General features: G+C 42.6%; 1 protein-coding gene across 1 annotated transcript in view; it reads left to right on the top strand.

The window, feature by feature from the left end:
* ESYT3 (extended synaptotagmin 3) overlaps positions 1-20,386 on the top strand; it is a gene marked incomplete at its 3' end in the record, with an annotated part of 33,730 nt that extends 13,344 nt beyond the window's left edge. Inside the window, exons 5-23 of the mRNA XM_082001613.1 lie at positions 1,261-1,327; positions 1,929-2,018; positions 3,101-3,156; positions 6,367-6,487; positions 7,456-7,629; positions 8,161-8,243; positions 8,690-8,738; positions 9,390-9,479; positions 10,346-10,408; positions 10,503-10,571; positions 11,839-11,904; positions 13,274-13,360; positions 14,197-14,346; positions 14,892-15,334; positions 16,499-16,588; positions 17,135-17,266; positions 18,725-18,830; positions 19,405-19,454; positions 20,350-20,386. Coding sequence (XP_081857739.1) covers positions 1,261-1,327; positions 1,929-2,018; positions 3,101-3,156; positions 6,367-6,487; positions 7,456-7,629; positions 8,161-8,243; positions 8,690-8,738; positions 9,390-9,479; positions 10,346-10,408; positions 10,503-10,571; positions 11,839-11,904; positions 13,274-13,360; positions 14,197-14,346; positions 14,892-15,334; positions 16,499-16,588; positions 17,135-17,266; positions 18,725-18,830; positions 19,405-19,454; positions 20,350-20,386 — 2,023 coding nt within the window. The remainder of the gene's footprint in view (positions 1-1,260; positions 1,328-1,928; positions 2,019-3,100; positions 3,157-6,366; positions 6,488-7,455; positions 7,630-8,160; positions 8,244-8,689; positions 8,739-9,389; positions 9,480-10,345; positions 10,409-10,502; positions 10,572-11,838; positions 11,905-13,273; positions 13,361-14,196; positions 14,347-14,891; positions 15,335-16,498; positions 16,589-17,134; positions 17,267-18,724; positions 18,831-19,404; positions 19,455-20,349) is intronic.
* Positions 20,387-21,850: the final 1,464 nt, after the last annotated feature.

Consider the following 21,850-nt stretch of genomic DNA (forward strand, 5'->3'; position numbering starts at 1 on the left):
TTTAATTATGTGACTAGCTTATAAGGAAGATAGTGTTAATTTTGGCATGGCCTGTGCGGTTGCGTACTTAAGAAATAAGAATGCTCTAACATTAAGAGCTTTAATTTGTGTGTTATGAACTTCTTAAATTCTGCTAAGTGACTCTCTGTAAACAAATATTTGACAACTTTGCTTGCAGAAATGGAGACAAATTTACAGGGCTACACATTCTTGGCAGGTTTTTTTAGGGGAGGGAATCTATCTGTGTGCAAATTACAGTGTGAATTAGTGGCAACTGCAGCATTATTTGCCCACATACATGTGGTCAGCACAAAAATCATGTCCTTTTTCTTTGATTATGGGGTGAAATTATGCATGCAGGCGGCAAGCACGATATATTCACTATGCTGCGGTACCTTTACACCCTGCTTTACCTGCAGGGTGTTTGTGTGTCTGCCTCCAGAAAGAGCTATTTCTCAGATGACTGAAAGGGAACTTGGTAGCTCCCTTCAATTGTTTTCTACTAGAGGCATCAACAAATCTGCTAGGTTCTGCTCCCTGGGGAGTGGCTATTGGTTTCTGCATAAGGTGATGCTTGTACTTTTATTAAAGTCTAAGGTGGTTTCCAAATTGCCAAAGTACCGCACTCAGCATTCGTTTTATGCCTGATGTTCTCCATGGCAACTGACCAAAATCTGATCTAAGTTGTTGTCTTTTAGTTCAGCCTCAAGGAAACCCGGTTATTTTCAGTGGTGAATTTGTCCTTCAAGTGGATTTTTGGGTTGTGGGCAAAGGTAATCTATGGGCTTTTTGGTTGTGGGCAAGGTGAGGACCCCATGTGTAATGGCAGGATGGCTCTGCATCAGCTTGGGAGCTGAGCCACCAGGTTGTGGGGTGGGATCAGGCCTTTGGCAGGGAAGGAAGCAAGAGGGCAATTGCTGTGACTTTGAATTTTGAATGAGCCTGTTGATACCCTCCGTAGGGCAAGCTTGCCTCATCCACCTGCCGGTCTTAAGAATGGAAAAGTAACCTTGAAATACAGATGTTGCTTTGATGTTTTGCAGGTAGATCAATATCCCAGCTGACTGCAGGGTTTCTCTTGTGAAGATATGATCCTTGTTCAATGTGCTTAACTTTCGCTTTTCAGTTGCTTGAAAATCCATCTCTGCCTGTGGGGTCATGTTGTCAGTCATTAAACTAATTTCCTTTATACTCTGTACAGCGCAAAATTTCTCATTGGACTACTGAAAACTGTGGAATAACGTGAGCATTTTCTTTCAGTTACATAGGAGACTGTGAGATTCACATGGACATATCAAAATTTAATCTTGGAGTGAAAGGCATACAGGTGCGTGCAGTGCTAACATTGTCTGTTCAAGGCTATGTGTGGCAGGAGGTAGCATGTCCCAGTGGGGAGGTCATGATGACACTTAACTGTGAAACCACCAACTAGCAGGCTTGGAATGATTGACTTCATGTCCTTGTGTTTTGGCTGGGGAAATGATGCTGCCTTTGGAAACTACCTAAATACCACTTTTAAGCTTCTTAGTGCTAGAGCATCAAGCTTATGTAGGCCAGCTTCTGCCACTGGAGTTCAGAGGGTCTGTGTGTTGATAGAGAACTTCAAAAGAGACAGTTCTGTCAGGGTGTTCGTAGATTTATGAGGTTTAGATTAGACCAACAACCTGTTCATACGATGTTGAAAACTAATAGATCACTCCACTGTATGGCAGTCAGGATTGGGGAAATACCACAAACCTAGAAAACATTGCCTGATGTCAATAGCAATGGTTTGGGGGGAGGGAGTTGTTGTTGTTGTTAAACATTTAGTAAAATGATTTCAGGTAGGATTTTTAAAATTATCGCCATCACTGAAAAGCTCACAGTTTTGAAACTGCATCCTGAGAGTACCTTCAGACTCAGTGTTCCTTGGTCTATTCTGTTTGCAGTTGTATGGGACGCTGCGGGTGATACTGGAACCTCTTCTAACCGATGCACCTTTTATTGGAGCAGTGACCTTGTTTTTTATGCAGAAACCGGTGAGTCAGTAGTGAACTGCACTCAGCAGCCTTCTTGATACTTGGTCTGTCTTAATGCGTGGATAGATCTTCAGTGAGTGACACCAGCTGTCTATCACTGGTAACCCAAACTGCATGATTGTGAATGCCTCACGGTGCAGGTGTTTGAATAGCAAATTCCTGACTGTTCAATCCTCCTCTTGAACACTGAGAGGATGGAAATGAATTTCCCCTATTCTCTTAGGGCCTGATAAGTTACTTGCTTCACTCTAAGAATGGGAGGACTTTCCGATGGTGACAGCACAACAGCCATTTCGTGGGCCTTTAGTGCAAGGTTCCTGGCAGGCGGATTTTAAATCTTCCCATTTGTAGACTTTAAATGCAGTCATCTTTGAGACCATTCAGTCATGGTTATGCTTTGAAAGCTTGCCTGTTTAAGGATATGTGCCTTGTAGCTGATTGTGGTTTAATAAAATAAGAGAAACCTTCTAGTCTTGGAAGAACCAGTTATCTTCTAGCACACAGCTCTGCTTGCTTGTGGGTTATGCTCTGCTTGAGTTCATGGAAGTTGTACGTTTTTGATCTTGGATGAGGTGTTTTTGTGTTTAGATGTAGTAGCATTATTTTAGCACATGAAAAAACACTTTTTGTTTATTGTGTGATTAGAAATACAAACTCTTGAAGACATTTGTAAATCCCCCTGCCTCAGGGCATAGGCCAACCCCTAAGTGAAAGGATGAGGAAACAACTTCAAAGTCTAGGTGGAGCTGTCGGATTTACTACGCATGACCCCGGGGTATCTGCCAGTGGCCATTGCTAAGGGCTGAATGCTGTCTTACCCTGTGCTTACGACTTACCCTGCTTACTTACGGGGTAAGTCCCAGTGATACCCTCATTTCAGGTATGGCAGGTAAAATAGGTAAGGGAATTGATACCAGGTGTTGGTTTTAATGTACACATGCAGTCACTTACTGGTGCAGGATTTGCTTTCTTTAAACAACTGGCTTTGTTTTAGAAGCATTTGCTTCCCCTTTAAATTCTACATTTGTTCTGAAATAAATGTTAATGGTCCTGTATCATTTTTCTCCCTGATCTTGTTGTAGCACTTGGAAATCAACTGGGCAGGCATGAGCAATCTCCTGGATGTCCCAGGGATTAAGTGAGTGTCTACTTTGCTTCACTTTATTCTTCTTTAAAAAGCCTTTGGAAGTTGGGCTGGCATTCTTCAGTAATCATCAAAGCTATTCTTGAGAGCATTGTGCAAAAGGTGTTGTGTTGATACTCATCCCATCGTATCTGGCTGTGGAGTTTGCAAAACCTGAAGAGGGTGCTTTTTACATTCTGTCAAAATTGCTTCAATCACTACATTGCATTTGGGATTTAGGATGGAAATAGTAAATCCCAAAACCTACAGTGGTGTATAAACTAAAAAACAAGCCCTTCCATTTCCCATGTGCCGGTTACTTGCAAAGGTAGATGAGGTAGATCTAGGTGACTGTGCTTATGCTTATTTACCTTAAAGTGAAAAAAGGCAGGGTATCACAGAGTTGCAGTCCCTCTGACAAACTGAAATACAATCCATAATAAAGATTTATAAGGAGAAATGTTCTTCTCTTTCTGTGTAATCTGCTCACCCTTTAGGTTCTTCAGAAAACGTAGCTCTTCCCCAATGCCTCTTGGATTGATCTTGTACATAAAACTTGTACAGCAAGGATGAAAATCCTAGTGGTTTTCAGTACCGTAAGTTTCCAACTGTTTCTCCAAATTGGAGGTTTTCTTTTCCCTTGTTCCTCAGTGTAAGGAGAAAATCTGTTACACAAGAACAAAATATATTTGGTCACTCAGCCATTGCCTTTCTCCCTTTAAATCCAAGTGCAGACACTTCTGCTCCCCTCTTTCTCCCTGCAGTTCATGGTTTGCAGACTCATAGCAAGTGGCTGGCCACTTTAGGTGCCAGTTTAAGCATTAAAGGGCCTCTGAAGACCTTTGATGTTGAATGAGAGGAAGCTTGCTTTTTTTCTTAATTTGAGGCCACAGTGGCCTTTTGCCCTGAAAGCTTCAGTATTTATCAGAGGAATTAATCTGTTCTTTTCTAACAGAGCTTTCCTTAGTCCTTGTAGGGAGAAAGTATGTAGGTGTTCCAACCTACAGCCTCTCATCTAATTAGGTGCAAATTTGGGCTCCTAAATTTTCACTCCCTGGTTCTGTCACAGGGATTTGAACACAGAAACCCCTGCTTGTTCATCAGGACTACACATGAAAGCCAGGAGCAAAACATGCCTGACTGAATAGGCTGAAGTACAGGTTGAACGACAGCTCTCCCTTTCAAATGAATCGGGCTTACTTAAGAGTAAAGAAACTAGATGCAGTTGTCTCTCCTCATGTACAAGCTGTGTTTAGTTGGGTGTACCTTGAGACTTGAAAGACGAGACAATCTATGAACTTCCTGGGGGGGCTTTTTGACAGGAAACCCAACAGCCTGACCAAGGGCTTTCAGGCTGTTGGTTTTACATTTGGAGTAAGAGAGATCTTTCCTTCTGTGTGAATTCAGACTCATCTGTGAACTATGATAATTTTGTTGCATTCTTACCCTGAGAAGCTGTCTTATAAGTACTAGATTTATCAGAAGGATAAAAGTCTTTCAAATGTTTAGTGCTCTTGGATTTTCCTTTTAATATTGTCTTCTGCTCATGTGAAGTTGTAGTAGTATGTTGAAATCGTCTCACTAATCACCTGGAGAGTGCTGGGTGTCTATGATAGCCATATACTTCTTGCTCAGGAGAAATAGGTCAAATTAGTTGTCCCAGCCATAAAAATAGAGCAATTCTAAAGAAAAGATTTAAACTGAAAAGCTAAAAATGTATAAGTTTTAATTAGACTGGAAAATTCCCTACATTACAAGACAGTTGGAGTTACCCTCAGTTCAGCCAATGTGATCTTCTGTGTGCCAAAGGTCCCGTTACTTCAAACAAGATTTTCCTTCTTAGTGCAAAATATACTAAGATACAGAATCTCAGCTTTTGCTTGGTCTGCTATTAAAAAAAGCCAAACCCATTTTGTTTTGAATGTGTCTGGCTTCTCCTCCCATTTTACTGTAAGGTCTCAGCATGTGGCCAAGAGCAGACAGCAGTGTGTCCTGGGGCCATGTTTTAAGTCTAAAACCAAACTACCTCAACGTCTTGAGCCCCCTGTGAAATGCTGAAAATTCCAGATTCCTTCCTCTCCTTGGCCATGTCTGGTGTCAGCATTCCCAGGGAAACCCAGAAGGCACATGAGTTTGTATGACTTCTTTGGGTGCATGATGATCTCCTGGTATGGCCTAACCTCCCATTCATTGCTTACAACCTTCTGGAACCAAATTCACATCCAGCCCTAGTAACTCTAGACTGGAACATCCCCGTGTGCAAGTGGACACTGTGCTGTGTGTGCCACAGGCAATGGTGATTACATGCAGAACAATAGGGAATAAGATTGAAAGGGATCTTGAGAGGCTGCCCCATACTCATCTTCTGCTTTGCAGCAGCTCAGCTGGACAGGAATTATTGATAGGAGACAGCCTAACCTTCCACAGTGATCCACACTGACCCTTGGTGACTGGTTCTGGTATTAAACCGTCCTCTCCATTTCTTCTTGTTCTAAGCTAAATGTCACAATGTCGTGGTTTAGCCCCAGCCAGCAACTAAGCACCACACAGCCGCTTGGTCACTCCCCCTGCCCCAGTGGGACGAGGGAGAGAATTGGAAAAAAAAACCTCGTGGGTTGAGATAAAAACAGTTTAATAGGACAGCAAGAGAGAAAGAAACAACGATAACAACAACAATAATAATACCGACAAAGGAATGTACAAGAACAAGTGATGCCCAGTACAGCAATTGCTCACCACCCGGCAATCGATAGCCCGTCCCCAAGCAGCGATTTCCACCTCCCAGCCACTCCAGTTTATGTACTGGGCATGACGTTGTATGGTAGGGAATATCTCGGTGGCCAGCCTGGGTCAGCTGTCCCAGCTGTGTCCCCTCCCAGCTCCCCGTGCACCCCCAGCCTCCTTGCTAGCAGGCCAGCATGAGAAGCTGGACTGTCCTTGACTACTTAGCAACAACTCAAAATATCAGCACGTTATCAACATTTTCTCATCCCAAATCCAAAACACAGCCTCCCACTAGCTTCTGTGAAGAAAACCAGCTCTATCCTGGCTGAAACCAGGACACACAAGCATGAGTTTCTTCTGCCTTTGTGCAGCTGGGGAAAGGTAGGCAGTATCACTCATTTTGCAGTGCCTGTTTCTTGTGCTGTGCCTCATTGTTTCACTCTGAAGTTCTGATGGATTGTAGAGACTTCAGTTGCTTTTTTTTTTTCCCCCCACCTGCAGTGTAATGTCAGACTCGCTAATTCAAGACTTCATTGCTGCACGGCTCGTTCTACCAAATAGGATCACAGTGCCTCTGAAAAAGAACATGAACATTGCCCACTTGAGGTTCCCTATCCCACATGTGAGTGGTTGTTTATTTTTCCAGTGAGGGTGTTAATCTTCCTGAGTGCGCACTTGCAGCAATGTGGATGCATGCAAGCTTAGTGTCTTAGTTTCCTGCATCAGCTGATTCAACCTGGGTTATAGCTTTCTGTAGCTAATATTTCAGAAATATAAAAGCAGATGTTGGATAGTTCATCATTTGGGGGGGCTTTGAGGTGTCCTACCCTCTATATGTGGCATAAGAAAGTCTGTTTAAACACTGAGCTCATTTACCAATTTAAACCTTTAATGTCATCTGAGAATACCACAGATCTTCAGTTAGAGAAAGTAACTACATGAGCAATGATTGTCAGGCTACTTAATTTTTTTACTAGTCCTTTGAAGGGGTGTAAATGGGGAGCTCAGGGGTGACCTCTCTTTTGTCACAGGAAAAAAAAAAACAACAAATATCCTAAACGCTTGACATATCTAGATCTTCCATCTCTTTCATCCATCAAATACCTAATATACTCCATCATAATGAGGGTAACTGGAAGTGAATGCAATAGGGAGCATCCCTTTGTCAAACTTGCCTTGGCAAATTTAAGTTGAATGGCCACTCTGCAATAAAATAAGAACCTGCTAATGGGTGCTTAGTTCCTCCTTCAGTCAGTGGGAATTGATCTTTACACTTGATTTGACTGTGGCTGTAATCCTGTGTGTGTGTATGTTTCTGATTTAAAAATAAATTTAAGTAGAATTTCCTATACAATTATCTAGATCAGATTGTGTATCTGTTTAAGGTTTTTTCCCCCTCTAGGTAAATGGTGGAAAAAGTGTTTTAATACAGCTGTCATTGGAAATATACTGTATCAAAAATACGTGTCTTTGCAAAACTGTCATGGTAACTACTCTTGCTGCCTGAGATAACTAGTTTTAGGAGGAAGCATATTATAATTACCCAAAGATCGCATTTTCATGAGCAGTTTTGTATCTTGCTTTACTCAGGGAGTAATAAGGGTTCACCTGCTAGAAGCTGAAAACCTTGTCCAGAAGGACAGTTTCCTTGGTGCAATCAGAGGGAAGTCTGACCCGTATGCTCTTCTTCGTGTTGGCACGGTGCAGTATCGAAGCAAGACAGTTTCCAGAGATCTTAATCCCATTTGGAATGAGACATTTGAGGTACTGAATCTTTTGATCTTTCCATCTGTAGGATGCACAGCCATTTACAGCCCTGTGCTTGGAGGACCTTCTCTTAGTTGACTGCACTGGAGCAGGTGGACTTCCTTGTTACTTGATTGAGGCATTTCTGTCCCTTAAACAAGTTCAAATTTACACTGCAAACTTGAAATGTCATTCAGGTTGATCTAATTTACATATGTGGGTTTTTGGAGGAGGTGCAAAGCACTGCTTTAAATATCAATCAGTGCAGCAGTCTGTGCAGCTGTAGTCTACTCTAGCATTGATTATTCTCCGCTTATTAGGGATACCAGTTTGAGGGGTTTAGCTTGTAGTTCAAAAACAAGCAAACTGGTTTGGAAATGTTTTCACCTATAATCAATTGTATTTGTTACACAATTAGCGACAAAACAGCAGGGAATGTCCTTAATGTGTTATATAGCTGTGAAGTGTCATGTTGTGGACCACAGCCTGAGCCTATATGAACCTATGTGAATGCCTTTTATTTTTAATCAATACCTTTTTCTCCCCCAGTTTGTTGTTCATGAAGTGCCTGGTCAGGACTTAGAAGTGGACTTGTATGATGAGGATCCAGATAAAGATGACTTTATGGGCAGGTAAATTAGCATGACCCTTGCTCAGGGTCCAGTAACCCCTGAAATGGGATACCCAGATTATTCCTACCAGGAATTTAGTATTGAAGGAAGCTATTCCCTTTGTCCAGATATTGATACCAAGTTATTAGTTCCTAGTGCTAACTTTGAACAAGCTAGAGAATGTGCCCAGACTCCTGCAGGGAATCCTGGGAAACCATTAGAAGTGATGGTTACTACAAGACTTGAGATTTACTTTGAATATATTTCAATTTTGGTAGTATTTCAAGGGGGAGACTTTGGAAGTGTGTGTTCAAGCACACATGCACACAGGTAATGCGTAGGAGTTGCTGTTTGGAACAGATGAGTGTGGGCTTTTTTGGTGGTGATTTCTTCTCCCCACCCTCCTCCCAACAGCAGTATCCTATATGCCTAAATATACACTGAAGTGTTTGCTTTTTGTCTTTCAGCTTGCTTATAAGTCTAGTGGATGTAATGAATGACAGAACTGTTGATGAGGTAAAGATCACAGCTTATTTCTAAATGTAGTTGGTCGTGTGTGCTTACATGTACTCTTGTGCTCTCCCTCTGCTACTACATTGTTTCAGTGTGCTTGAAGCTTCCTCGCACACTTACACTGTGGTCTTTTCACAAAGAGAAAATATCTTTGCTCAGGAAACTTGAAGTAGCCATTAAAATAATTTTTACAATCAAGCTGGCAACCTCAGACAGACCCAAGGTTACACTGAGCCAGCAGTTGGGGTATCTTGTGTTTATCTCATGTCCTATATGTACCAAATGTTTTGTACAAGGCTACAGATAAAGTTTGGTGAAGCAGACTGACTGCTGAGGGAAGAATGATCCAATCTTATTGTGGTTCATCCTGCAACCCAGCACTCTGCAAACAATGCCAGGGTGTCTGTCTTGTGCTACTGCTGGTTTAAAATGTGCATGTGCTTTGCATGTATGTGGGTATCTTATTTTTGTTTTTTCTGGCTTATGTTTCAAAGTAGATGGACGTGCTACAATCTAAGTGTCAAAAATGCAAGCTAAGGTGTTCTAAATAAAATTCATATTGTCTATTGTATGTAAATTCCAGAGACTGCAACATATATATAAAAATTATTCTGCCTCACAGTTCTCAAGTTACTCTTTGTTGTCTCCATTTAGTGGTTTCCCTTAAGTAAGACAACAAGCGGACACTTGCATTTAAAGCTGGAGTGGTTTTCACTCGTAAATGACCAAGAAAAGCTACATGAGGTGAGTATATTTGCTTAAAGGATTCAGATGCTCTGATCCCTGTCCAGTGGTCAACAAAGGAGTGTGTAAAATTGGGAACCCCAGGCGAACCCATGCAAGTTTATTTTTGTCTGATGAAGTTTTGATGTGATTTCTGCCTCCCCTCTGCTCCTCCTGAAGAGGAAGGGCGTTTGCTTGCCCCAGGTCCCTTGGTAATCCAGGAGTAACTCAAGTCTGGCAGCTCTTTTTGCTTGAATTAGCAAAGCTTTGCTTGACTCACTGCAATGTGGCCTCTCACAGTTCCCTTCTTTGATAATTTTTCCCTTCCCTTTTCATCTAGGATCTGTGTAGGACCTCTGTCTATAACCTGCACTAGTCATAGGCAGATAGGCAGCACTGGTGCTTGGTAGGGCCACAGTTCCAAATAATGTCTTACTTGTCCAGCAGAATTGCTTGGATAAAGCCCATCTCCCAAAGGATGTGGTTTCTTCATAATCAAGCAAAAGCATTTGAGTTCCACTGAAGTGAATAAAATTTGTTTGCAGGCTTTGTTCTGCTGACACTGGATTACTGATGTTGATGTATGTAGTTGAGCTTGTGTTTCAGTGTCTTGCTGCTTTGGGGAATCCAACCAGTTCTGCACTAGATAGATTGAAGAGCATTAAGGCCAGTGAATTGAAAAGACTTACACCTCTTCTTACTGGTCTCCTTAAAACTGTCATGCTGGTATTGGTTGGTGCACCTCCAAATTGCAAGATTTGGGAGAAAGGTGAAGAGCTGCTAAGCTTTCAGAAACGGTCCTTTGAATTTGTGTTGTGCTTTACATTGTCCTTGATGGCTGATCGTGCCTACCTTGTGTTTTGTTTTCTCTTTCTTGGCCTTCACAGGATAAGAAGGGTCTGTCTACAGCTATTCTGATAGTCTACTTGGACAGCGCCTTTAACCTTCCAGTAAGTACAAGCCACATGCAGACAGCCTTCACGCCTAACCTTTTTTTTAAAGCCTACAAATTAATTGTTTTTAAATACTCTTTTACTAATTCAGAAAAATCACTTTGAGTATTCGAATGGTGAATGTGGAGCAAAGAAGATCAAAAATAACAAGTACCTCAAGGTAAAATTTCTATTCTTCTCCCATGCTTGCAAAGCAGCATTCTGGATTATGCAGTATCGTAGCAACTGAAACTAGCTGTGGTTAAAAAGCAATAATCTTTCCACAGTCAGAATCTAGGTGACCAGGGCTCAAAATAGTGATTGAAAGCCTACCCCCACCCCAGGGAAAGTCTTGGAGGTCCAAGGGGGAATGCAGCACAGAAATATTTGATTGTGTGTGTGGTTATCTTTTATTTTTATTTTATACTTTGGACAGAGAGCCTCCAGACATCAGACCGAGTCATGTTATCCTTTCTGCTGCTGCAGGCGCTCTTTCCATGCTGAGCTGTTCCAGCTTGACCTCCCACACTGGGATGGGAGGGATGTGCTTGTTTGTAGTAACCTGCCTGTGCATTGGAGACCTGACCACCAGATTCCTTCTCTCTCAGTTTTAGAGGGATTCAGAAGCCACTCTGTCATTTATGCCTCTTCTTCTCTCTTTGCTTCTGTTTACTTTTTCCACAAATACTGCATTTGGCTGCTATGACATAAATGGTGGGTATAGGGAAGAATGCCTTTCTCCCTTTTGTTCTGGAACAAGCTACACACAACCGCAGCTCTGAGCAATGGATAAAGCTTCCCATTCTCTCTGAGTAGCTCCCGTCCTAAATGCAATCTTTACAATTTAGATGAGTTACCAGCATTGTGATACACATCACATTCGATAATCCTTAATTCTGGACTTCATTGTATACACTTTGTATACAATGTTTTGCCAAGACCAGATCCTCAGCCTTAACTCCTATAGCATTAGTGCAGAGAAGCACAGCACCAGAGGTTCGGTATTATTAGTTCTAGAAAGGAATTGTTACTTGATGCAGAAGACTGGCTTCTGGCTGCTTTACAGCAAGTCTTGAGCCTCAGAAACCTGTTCTGAGAGTCCTGTTTCACTCAGGAATGATGATGACTTCCCACTGAGCCTTCAACTCTCTTCACTTTTTTCCACTCAGCTTCTGACAAATTTTTAACTGCTCACCTATTGAAATCTAAATACATAAAACTTTGGCTTAAATGTGAATTCTTGATGGTAGAGGGTAAGACTGTGCTGTGTTATGGCTGGAGTCTTTCCTGTGCACTGCACTCCTCAGATGTCCCACATCTGAAAATTATTGTCAGCTTTCCAGCAACTTATTTCAAGTAACAGTAGTGGTTTGATATTGCTTCCTGTAAACTTTAAATGTCTCTCTCTTTTTTCATCCTTTCTTTTTTTTCCTTGTATTATATGGCAGAAGACAGAACGAGAACCTTCCTCCTTCGTCCTGCTCACAGTAGGAAACAAGACTCAGAAAAGCAAGGTGAGGCTGTTTGACTCTTCTGCTTTCCTTAAATACTTTCTATTTTATGGGTGAGTATCTCCAAGTAGCCCCCAGGAAGGGGAGGACTAGTGAAGCTGATGTGAAGAGCTGTAGTTATGGTGACAGTTGCAGAGGCTGGGAGCTGGGGATCAATCAGCATGTGTAAGCACTGTGTCACTGAGCTGTGCTTGACTAGTAGGTGTCTGATCAACTGCTGTACAGGTGTGTGGTGGTGTGCCCGTGGCCATGGGCATGATACCCTAGTTCTGCAAGGGTTGAAGAGGAAAAAATGATAGGTCTCCAATCTGGCTCATGCTTTCTCAGGGCAGTGTCATTTGCATGAAACTGGCATTTGTTCCCTCATCAGAGTCTCCTGGCTCTGTTTCACAGTTTTACTGAAGTTTTTTTTTACCTGGACAAGTTGTATCCAGATCTCCTCCACTTCACTTTCAGTTCTTTTTTCATTATTTAATGTTTATTTTTGCCTGATGAGTATGAGCAACAGCTAAGTTCTGCCCTCCCAGTAGCTGCTGTGTGTATTGCCCTGGAGCTGGATGCAGATGAGGGCAGCCTACATTCTTTTGGACACCCAACAAAAAGGAATGAATCCTGTTGGCTACACACAAGCACAGGGGACTGGCACCTATGTTCCTTTGTTTCTTCCACCTGGTCCAGATAGAAATTGGGTTCTGCTTGCGTTTTTACCTTTCTTGGCTTTCCCTTTTCCCCATCACATCACCTCTCCCTCCCAAGCTAGGTCAGACTTCCAGCTTTCCCCTGCTCCTTTCCCCCTGCAGCCAGCACTCGTTGCCTGGTGGAAACGGGTGGTTTATGGGGCAGCCTCAGCCACAGCCCCTAACGGGTGCTTTCCGTGCTCTTGGAAGGGTGCTCTTCAAGCGAAGGGTGCTGAAGCTGTGCCTTCCTACTTTTCCTTCAAGCTCTACACCCCTCAAACTGCCCCTCTAGCTTTCCTACCCTTCCCCTCCAGCTCGCTGCAGCTTTGGGAGCTGGCTCTGGGTGCCTGCAGGCTGGAAGCAGCACTCTGGCTCCCTGGGTGGAGAGGTAGGAGGGAGGGAGCAGGTGAGGCAGGCTGCTGGTCCAGGCAGCACTGGTTAAGGCCAACTGTAGCTCACTCACCAGACTTGTTCTTCAGCATTTCCACGCCCCAAAGAGCTTGTTCTGGTTTTGCCAGAGACTTTGCTTCTGCACTCTTCTGACCTGGAAATTTCACTCTTTCCATACAGCTGGGATGTAGCATCACTGAATAAAACAACAGGGTCACTGTGACCCTCTCTGGTGATCAGTATCATGGTATTCTTTGCTGCTTACAGAATAAGCTAACGTATATGCTACAATCATCTTGTTGCAGACCTGCAATTTCAGCAAAGATCCCACGTGGGGCCAGGCTTTCACCTTCTTTGTCCACAGCGCTCATTCCCAGTCACTCCATGTTGAGGTGAGAGAAAAGCCTTTCCTTTTGAAGACCAAGTGCATATTCGTAGGAAGAAACCTTTTTTTTTATGGTGGATGTGATCTGAGTGCTGGTTGCTTCTGTGTTCTTGTACTGGGGTCCTCCTACTTAAAAGGTGGAAGAAACTTCTGTTGTCACACAGGAAATTCTCTGTTAGGTAATGCTGGTATCTACTTCTGCTCTAGGATCATGTAACGGATGATCTAAGTTCAAAACATGGGACATTTCTGGCTACAAAATGTGAAGGAGGTTTTATACAGGTCTGTGTGTAGTAAAGCCAGGAATATTTTGCCATCAGAAATCACAACCTTCATAATTCTCAACCAGAGTCCTATCGCTTCACCTTGGTATTTTGTCTCATTAAGAAATCCTGTATCTCACTAGCATACATTGCAGTCACAGCCAGTTCTATGGCTCTTCACTCAGCTACAGAAGTAGATTTGAACTTAGGTGGTGTATTGAGGTTAAATGGGCTAAACAAACTATTACCTAAAAAGCTTGTTAAAGGCTTAGACCAGTTGTCATCCCAGCTGCCTGGGACATTTTCCTTAGAGCAAGTAAGGAAAGTCAAGTAAATCCCAGGTCCTAGTTTTTCTGCTAAGGCGGTTCCTTCTCTGCATAGTTAGTGATGGGCGTTTTACTCCAAACACACTAGGTTGTTACACTCCTGAAATACTGGCATCACCCATTTGGAAGTAACCATACTTGATAGTATGTCCCAAAATAAATAAGCTAATTTTGGTCTCTGTCTAAAATATCTTCTTGCTTTGCTGTTCCTCGTGGTATGCTTTGCCATCTAATAAAAACTTCCCCCCTCATAGATAAAAGACAAGGATCGGGATAGTGCCCTGGGAACTTCAGTGGTATGTCTCTCCCACTTACTTAAGGACCCAAACATGACTCTGGATCAGAGATTTCAGCTGGATCATTCCAGTTCAGACAGCTTCATTAAGATGAAACTTGTGTTGCGGGTAAGTTGTTCTTTGCCATATTTGCTCAGCTTCCCCAGCGGAAGCATCCAATTCCAACCAGGCAAGAGAGGTGAAAGGTGGGAGAAGAGAAATGCAGCTCTGCATCACAGATGAGTAGAAAGTAGAAGTGTGAAAAGGACTTTTAAGTGCAATTAAGAGTGCATGGTGGAGCTGAGAGGTATCTCTGAGGCTTCCTAAAATTTAGTGCAGTGCCATTGCTGACAATCTTCTTGTGACAATAAAGAGTTGGGCTGAGAAAATCTGAGCTGAGGAATCAAAGCTGCTAAACAGTAAGAGAGACTGATGCTTAAGAATAGTTTTCTTGCTGTGCTCTTGATTAGTGTTTAGACACTGTTAAATACATACACAGCAGGACAAGGGAAGAGAACGTCACAGCTAATCCCATAGGCCTCTTTCATCTCTAATGGCAGATTCCTGCTGTTACAGCTTTGTGATGAAATTTCATCCTAGGTGGTAATGCTCCCATTAACTGCAGTGCTTTGGGAGCTGCAGCACTCATTTCTCTCCCTTCTGATTTTTTTTAGGCCTTGAATGTTGAAGAACCCAATCCACAAAGAGTCAAGGCTGGTGTCAATGCCTCGAAGCAAGGTCCTGTGCATGTCATGGAGAAGGGTGGAAACCAGCAAAAGTTTGTCTCCCCACCAAAACCAGAAGTCTCAAAAGTACCTCCTGTGAGCAAAGACTCTGCAGCACCTGAATCCCTTCTGAAAAAGGACAGCAGAGAAGACCTGGACACAAATGGCAGTTCAGCAGCGCCTGTACCAAGTGAAACTGTTGCTGGCCTTAACGAGACAGAGCGTGAGCAAAACCCAGAGCACTGCCCATCGTCAGCATTGCATACCAGAGCAGCGGTAGTGCCCACGTTGCCGGTCGTACAGGAACTGAGACTTGCGCCCAGTGTCGCTTCGCTGGGTTCTCTGCCTTCTTCTTGTTTTGAATTAAGTAGCAGCAATTTGGACCTTCATAAGTAGGTGTTCTTCCAGCTGAATTGTTCTTCTTTTGGGAAGGTTTTGGTTTTACAGGTCGCTGTTGCATACGGCTGAATTCAAGACTGCTAAGTCATTTGGAGTCTTGGGTCTCAAATCACCTTACGAAGAATTGACCTAAGTATTCCAGTCAACAGCAAAGTAAATTACAGGGTGACTATCAGATCAGGTGTAAAGTGAAAGCATTTCCTTCTCTGGCTCTCCTAAGAGGTGCTGCATGTGGTGTTGGCTTTATATTGTTTAAGAGCCTCTCACACAGAATATCCTGGGTCCCATAACACTCACAATTTTATCAACAGGAGATTGGAAGTCTGAAGATCCCACTTCTGTAGAAACATAAACTCTTGATAAGCATATCTAGTGCTTAAAGTTTTGGATGCTGTGTTTTATCCAACAGGTTTTGAGACTCTCATAATGCTGTGAACAAAGTTTTTATGGATAGGTGTGCTTGTGTGTCTGTCCTTCCCGCAGTGGTAAGCGTGAGGCTGCAGGCAGTCTGCTTTGTTGAGGAGGACAGAGAGCTGGATCTCTGGCGTGCATCTCCTGGCATCCAGAATGGAGCTAGTAGAATCCTTAATGAACTGAAGTAGCAAAGAAGGTCCATCTTGATTAAGAGAGTATCAGAGCAGTTATCAACCTGAATATCAAACCTAGTACTTCTGGACTGGCAAATTCTCTAGCGCTGAACAGGGCCTCACTCAGAAGCCATTTTTAAGCAATGTTTTGGATTTGAAACCACTTATTAACATGCAGAGTGAGGATATAAAGTCCCATTTTGCATATACAGACACCTTTTAAGGAGTTGTGTAACACACTAACCTGTACTTTGCTGCTCCATCTACAGCAGGCCAGGAGGTGCTTTTTTGTCCGTTTGTGCTGCGGGACTGAAGGCAGGTACCTGTACAGAAGGCAGGCTAGGCATCACTGGCACTAATGTTGTTTCTGTGGAGCCTCTGTGGGCCAGCTGCTTTCGAGAAACAAACCTTAGGATGTCAGAAAGAGGAATAGTGCCCTGAAAGTTGGTTTTAGTTGAAAATGCATCACCAACTTCTGAAGCTCATGTGCTGCTTTGTGCTGCTAGGTCCATGCATGTGCTCTGTTAAATAGCTGTATTTAAAAGCTTTGACTGTGCAACTGTCTTACAGTGGGACTGAAATGCCTCTGGGAGAGATTCAGCTCACAGTGCGGTACGCTTCAATACGGCAGAGTCTCGTTGTGCTGGTGAATGGCTGCAGGTAACGCTAACAATTGCTTGCGTATATCTGTAAAGGAAAGGGAAAGAGCTCTCAGCTTGTGTCAGACATTCGGCAAAGCCAAAGCAGAACCACGTGCCGCGTAAGCTGCCCAGACGAGATGCCCCGTCATTCTGTGCAGCCTGGCAAAGCCCAGGCAGGTGGCAACCACCAGCTCTGGTCAATGCCAGTAGCACAGGTCTGTGAGAGCAGCCAGCGAGTAGTGCTCACTGCTGTAGAGAGACTTTAACTGTCGTCCATCCAAAACTTCTCTGAACAGCACTGACAACTGATGCATGTCTTGATGGGCATCACGACAAGAATTGACACCTAGGACTGAATTTGTAAATGTTAATTTAGGAACTCTCCAATAAGTGGCCACACACTTGTAGTAAAAAATTTATTTAACTTCACATCCTTAAAGTTTTACTTGCTGCTGTTCCAATTCCCACAAGAAAACGCTTTTGGCCCATGAAACCATGACTCTCTTCTAAGAGAGTCAGTGGGAGAAGCTGCCTTTGCTTGTCAACACTGTATTTCTTTTGACAGAAACTTAGTACCCTCTTCCAATCGTGGAGTAGATCCCTATGTTCGTATATACCTGCTTCCAGATAGAAGATGGGCAAGCAGGAAGAAGACTTCCGTTAAGAAAAAAACGCTGAACCCCCAGTACGATGAGAAGTAAGCAAATGTTAATTATGATTGTAGGTGAAATGGTTCTGATGTCTGTATAATGAAAGGGCCTACGTAAGGTATGCTCCTGTTGCACCGAAGCATTGCCTCATGCAAGCATTTGCAGGTCTTCTGAAAAAAATGGCACTTCAGCTGTGATTTGCAGGTACTTAGGGCTGGCCTTGCTCTGCCTTCAGTGTTGTCTGTCCCTGGGTAGGAGGGCACACCTCCTCCCCCGGCCCTGATCGTAGCCGATGCAGGCTGCGCTTGCTGCTTTGCACTTGCACGCAGCCCTTCCCCTGCTGCCACTAACAGAGGTAATCTTCCCATTTGGGTACCTCACAAAGGCTGCTCCTCTGTTCACGCTTCTTTGCCTGGTGCTTATTCTGACGTCTTTCCAAAAGTCAAAGGCAGGAATACAAAGCCTTTTGAGACTGGGCCATTCTTCAGACAGAGGGATGGATGCTGTCATCAGGACCTCGTGGGAGCAGGGTAAAATGCTCCCACCTCCTTGCTGACCGTGTTGTGTCCACAGCTCTGCCACTGAAACGGAATGTGTTTTGTATAAAACGAAACGTGGTAACGCTTAGAAGTAGAGCTCTTTTGCGAGGTGGTTTTAATCCCGTATTTAGAGGAAGGTACACACATGTGAAAATAGGTGAATATTGGGTGATCCTGGGTGGCTCAGTTTTTTTCCTATGTTGGGTCTCTTCTGTATATGTCAGCATTGGTCAGAAATGGTGAAATAACTTGAAATATTTCATCTTAACGCTCAAAACACTGAGTTGTGGATTTTGCTTCTGGCTATTCTCATGTACTCCACCGATATAGTGCCAGCACAGATGTTAGGAGCAGCAACTCTTTTTCCTCATGCTCAGTATTGACGTGTCCTGTACATCCTCAATTAAGTAGAACAGGTTGAGCACTACTTAGCTCCAAAACACATTACCTGTTTTACAGCTCTGACTTGAGGAAAAGCTATTCAGGTGGGCAGAACTTACATGATTTAGCATGGACAAAACTCACTTGACATTAGATGATGTGTGCCAGAGGCATGAGTCAGAGTCATTAAGAATTTAATTGCCACAGGTTTCAACCTTTGTCTTCTCTTAATGTGGTGTAAGCCTACTTTGTAAACTTGGGGGGTTGGCTCAGCTATTTCCTCTGACTAATAAAGGTTGCATGGAAAACATGCTGATCTTCCATGAAGGGGAAAAATGATGGTAAATAGCATTTCATCATGGAGGCATATTTTCCTCCTTCCCCCTGGCATGGTCTGAAGAAGTGTTGTAGTCATTCATGAGGCCTGGAAGAGATTTCTTACAATGTAAAGAGTAAAATCTAACTATGGAATTGCCTTTTTTGTGTTAAAAGTTCTTCTCTGTCAAAGTTCTGGCCACTAACACTGCATTCTTAGGATTTTAATTTTTGACTTAAGTCTCTCCTTTCAAAAACTGTATCTTTTAGGTTCGAATTTTTTGAATCTTTGGAAGATGTCAAGAAAAGGACACTGGACATTGCAGTGAAAAACAGCAGGCCGTTCATTTCACAGGAAAGGAAGGAACTGGGGAAAGTAAGTTTAAAGAAGCCACACTACTGATTTAATAGAGCTGAACAGTCTGAGTAGCTCCTGTGGTCTAGTAACTGAGCCTCAGTAATAGGACTAGCAATCTGGAAAGAACTTTTTCTGCCAGATTTTCACCTGAAATCAGGCTCTATCTATGTGCTAGCTTGTGTGGTTTCATGTGCTTCATGTGCTGTGCTGCTTCATTTCAAAAGGGTGCTCTGGAAATAAAAACATGTTTTGGGGGATCCACTGCTGCCCGTTTGGGGGACTCCTGTGGTGCAAACACAAAGCTGAGAAAGACGAGCTATTAAAGCACAGAATTTGCCAACGGTCATTTAAGCTTTCTGTGAACAGCTTTGATTCTGTGCAAAGTAACCTGGAATCACTCGTTCAGGGACAGATAGGTTTGCAAGTAGCGCTGCTAAGAAACTGAGCTTCAGAGCTGAGGCTGGCTAACGCCTGTGTCCTGGGAATGCAGGAAGCTCCTTTCACCGTGGGTCTGACTTGGGAGGAGTGCTAGCTTAGCTAATCGATCTGTATGCTGAATAACATGCAAAGAAATAAAATTTGCTTTTTAAAGGTGCGGATTGACTTGTCACAGGAGGATTTAATAAAAGGGTTTGCACAGTGGTAAGTTTTCATCTCCATACTTTCAAAACCTGCCTTGCTAGGAGTTTGCATGAGTGTTGTTGGAGAGCTGGTAAATGGGCTGTGTATTTTTGGTGAGCAAGAAGAATATTCAACCTGCAAACGCAGGCCTAACTTGAACTAATCTGGGAGTTTTATCTAAGCTGGATGTAGTGCAATACCTGCCCCGTGAAAGAGTTTTAATGAGAGGCCTACATGTCAATTATAGTCTTCAGCATATTTTAAGTTACCATAAAAGGCACTGGGACACATAAGTAAAAAGAATTATGTTTATTAAACTAACCTTGCAACAAATTTTAACTTGGATAAAGATCTTAACTAAATTAATACTCTGATCAGCAATATATATATATGATAAAACTTTAATTACAAAGCATTTATAGAAACTATTATAATAAGCCACTTACAGTTTTGCTTGTCTGTTCATTGTGGTTCAGACTTAAACCTTCAGCATTGGTCTGAGGCAAAGATTAAGAACCAGGGTGTTTTTTTCCCTTCTACGTCTGTAGTTAATGGCAGTAGTTCTTCCTTCTTTCTCCTTCAATGGAACCCAAGGAATGCCACGGGGGTAGTCCAGGAGCTTACCATCCACACAGGCAGTGAGCCAATACCGGCCAGCAGGATAGGAAAACCACATTCCCCTGGCCCAGCTTGCGTCCGTGTCATGTAAGGATATGGCAATTACGGGAGTAGGAGAAAAATGACGCATCCCAAGTTCCTGGTAAAGAGCTGAAGTTTGAGGCTGTCTCTGGAGCCTCCTTTGCCATGCTGCCTGTGAAGCACCAGCAGTAAAGCAGCCCAAGTTCTCTCTGTTGTGCCACTTAAAACTTTAAAGAAAGTCTTAAAACTACTATAATTATTTGTGTCTGTCTTACAGGTATGAGCTGACAAGGAGTAGAGGCAAGAAAAATTGATTTCTTCTCCTGTACATAAGTTACTAATTTTTCAACTTTATATGAATGTACATATCTCTTTTGTAATTAATGTGCTTTGAACAGTCACTGCAAATTTGAAGTAGTCTCCAGCTCAGGACATATAAATTTAATGATCCTACTCAGAGATTAGTTTTCACTGAAGTAAACAAACAAACAAAAAAACCCCAACCCTACATGGGGAATAATTTGTCTCTAAAGAACAAGTCCTTTATTTTTGCTTTTTCTGGCCTATCTCCCCCAAAGAACCCTGAAGTATGAGCACTCCCTTAAGGAAGTGTTGTACCTAGAGATACATCAGCTAAGTGTCATTACTCTGCCTGGCAGTCTCATTTTCCCAGAATCCCATTCATGTTGTTTTAACATGAAAGCATTGTTTAAAATAATAGGCACTTCTTTTAAAAGAACACATTTTTAAATAGCATTCTTCAGCTGTAGGGCTACAGAACCCCTTGAAAGCAAGCTGTTTAAGGAAAAAAACCTCTGTTTAAGACTCTAATAGCAATTGTTTTTTGAGAAACTAAGAAACTGATATTCCACTGTTCAAAAGTATCTTAGCAGATTGTGGCTGCAGGGGTGTATATACCGAAGCTTCCAAACGCAGGGAGATTAATTTAGATTACCAAGACGTCATTAAGGTTTTAGTTTGTGACGCCTTAGCATGTTTTGTTCTTTGTTACAGTACATTTCAAAATCTTGTAAACTTTGATAGTAAAGCATTCTGTCTGAGGAACAGCAGAGTTTTGTAAACTAAGCTTTATTAATATTGGAGCAAAATATATCAAAATATTTTTGGAAGCTTGGTGTACTTGTTTCTGTACAATAAACTTCTAACTGTCTTGCATAAGAAAGTTGATCTATGCCTTTTGAAAGATGACCATGGTAACTTCAAATCCATGCTAGGCAGAAACTGATAAATCACCACTGGAAGCAAGTTTCAAGTATTTTTGGCCTAGATGGCCATAACTGGAAAGAATAGTCGCTGATTAACAATTTGCTCACACCCTGAACTTATCTGGAGATGTAAACGGCATTTTAACATAGGCTCTCCAGAAAACCAAGCTGGGCAAGGATGAAAGTGTTATGGCTAAGGCAGCTAGCGCACCTTTATCTTGTACTTACTGCGTCAGCAACGTTCAAAATGCTTAGTGGTTATAATACATCTGGCTTTGTGCTGGTTCAGTGTCCAAGGCTGATACAGGGTGTATTGGCTCGCTCCCTGGGATTGAGTAAACCGGTTGATAGTGGTTACAGTAAGTTTTTTCTTAAATTGACCATGAAACAAGGATTTAGAAAAATGAAAAAATGCAGCAGCTTTTATTTATGTCAAAAAATCTGAAACTGCTGATTAGGGTAACAGATGTTAGAGGTAGCTGTAGTGTCATATGCATCAACAGGTACATTCACAGGTAAGATAAATCTTGATAGAGAAGACAAGAGTAACTC

Source organism: Phaethon aethereus (assembly GCF_964289735.1).
Source record: "Phaethon aethereus genome assembly, chromosome: 6".
In the NCBI taxonomy this organism is placed as follows: Eukaryota; Metazoa; Chordata; class Aves; order Phaethontiformes; family Phaethontidae; genus Phaethon; species Phaethon aethereus.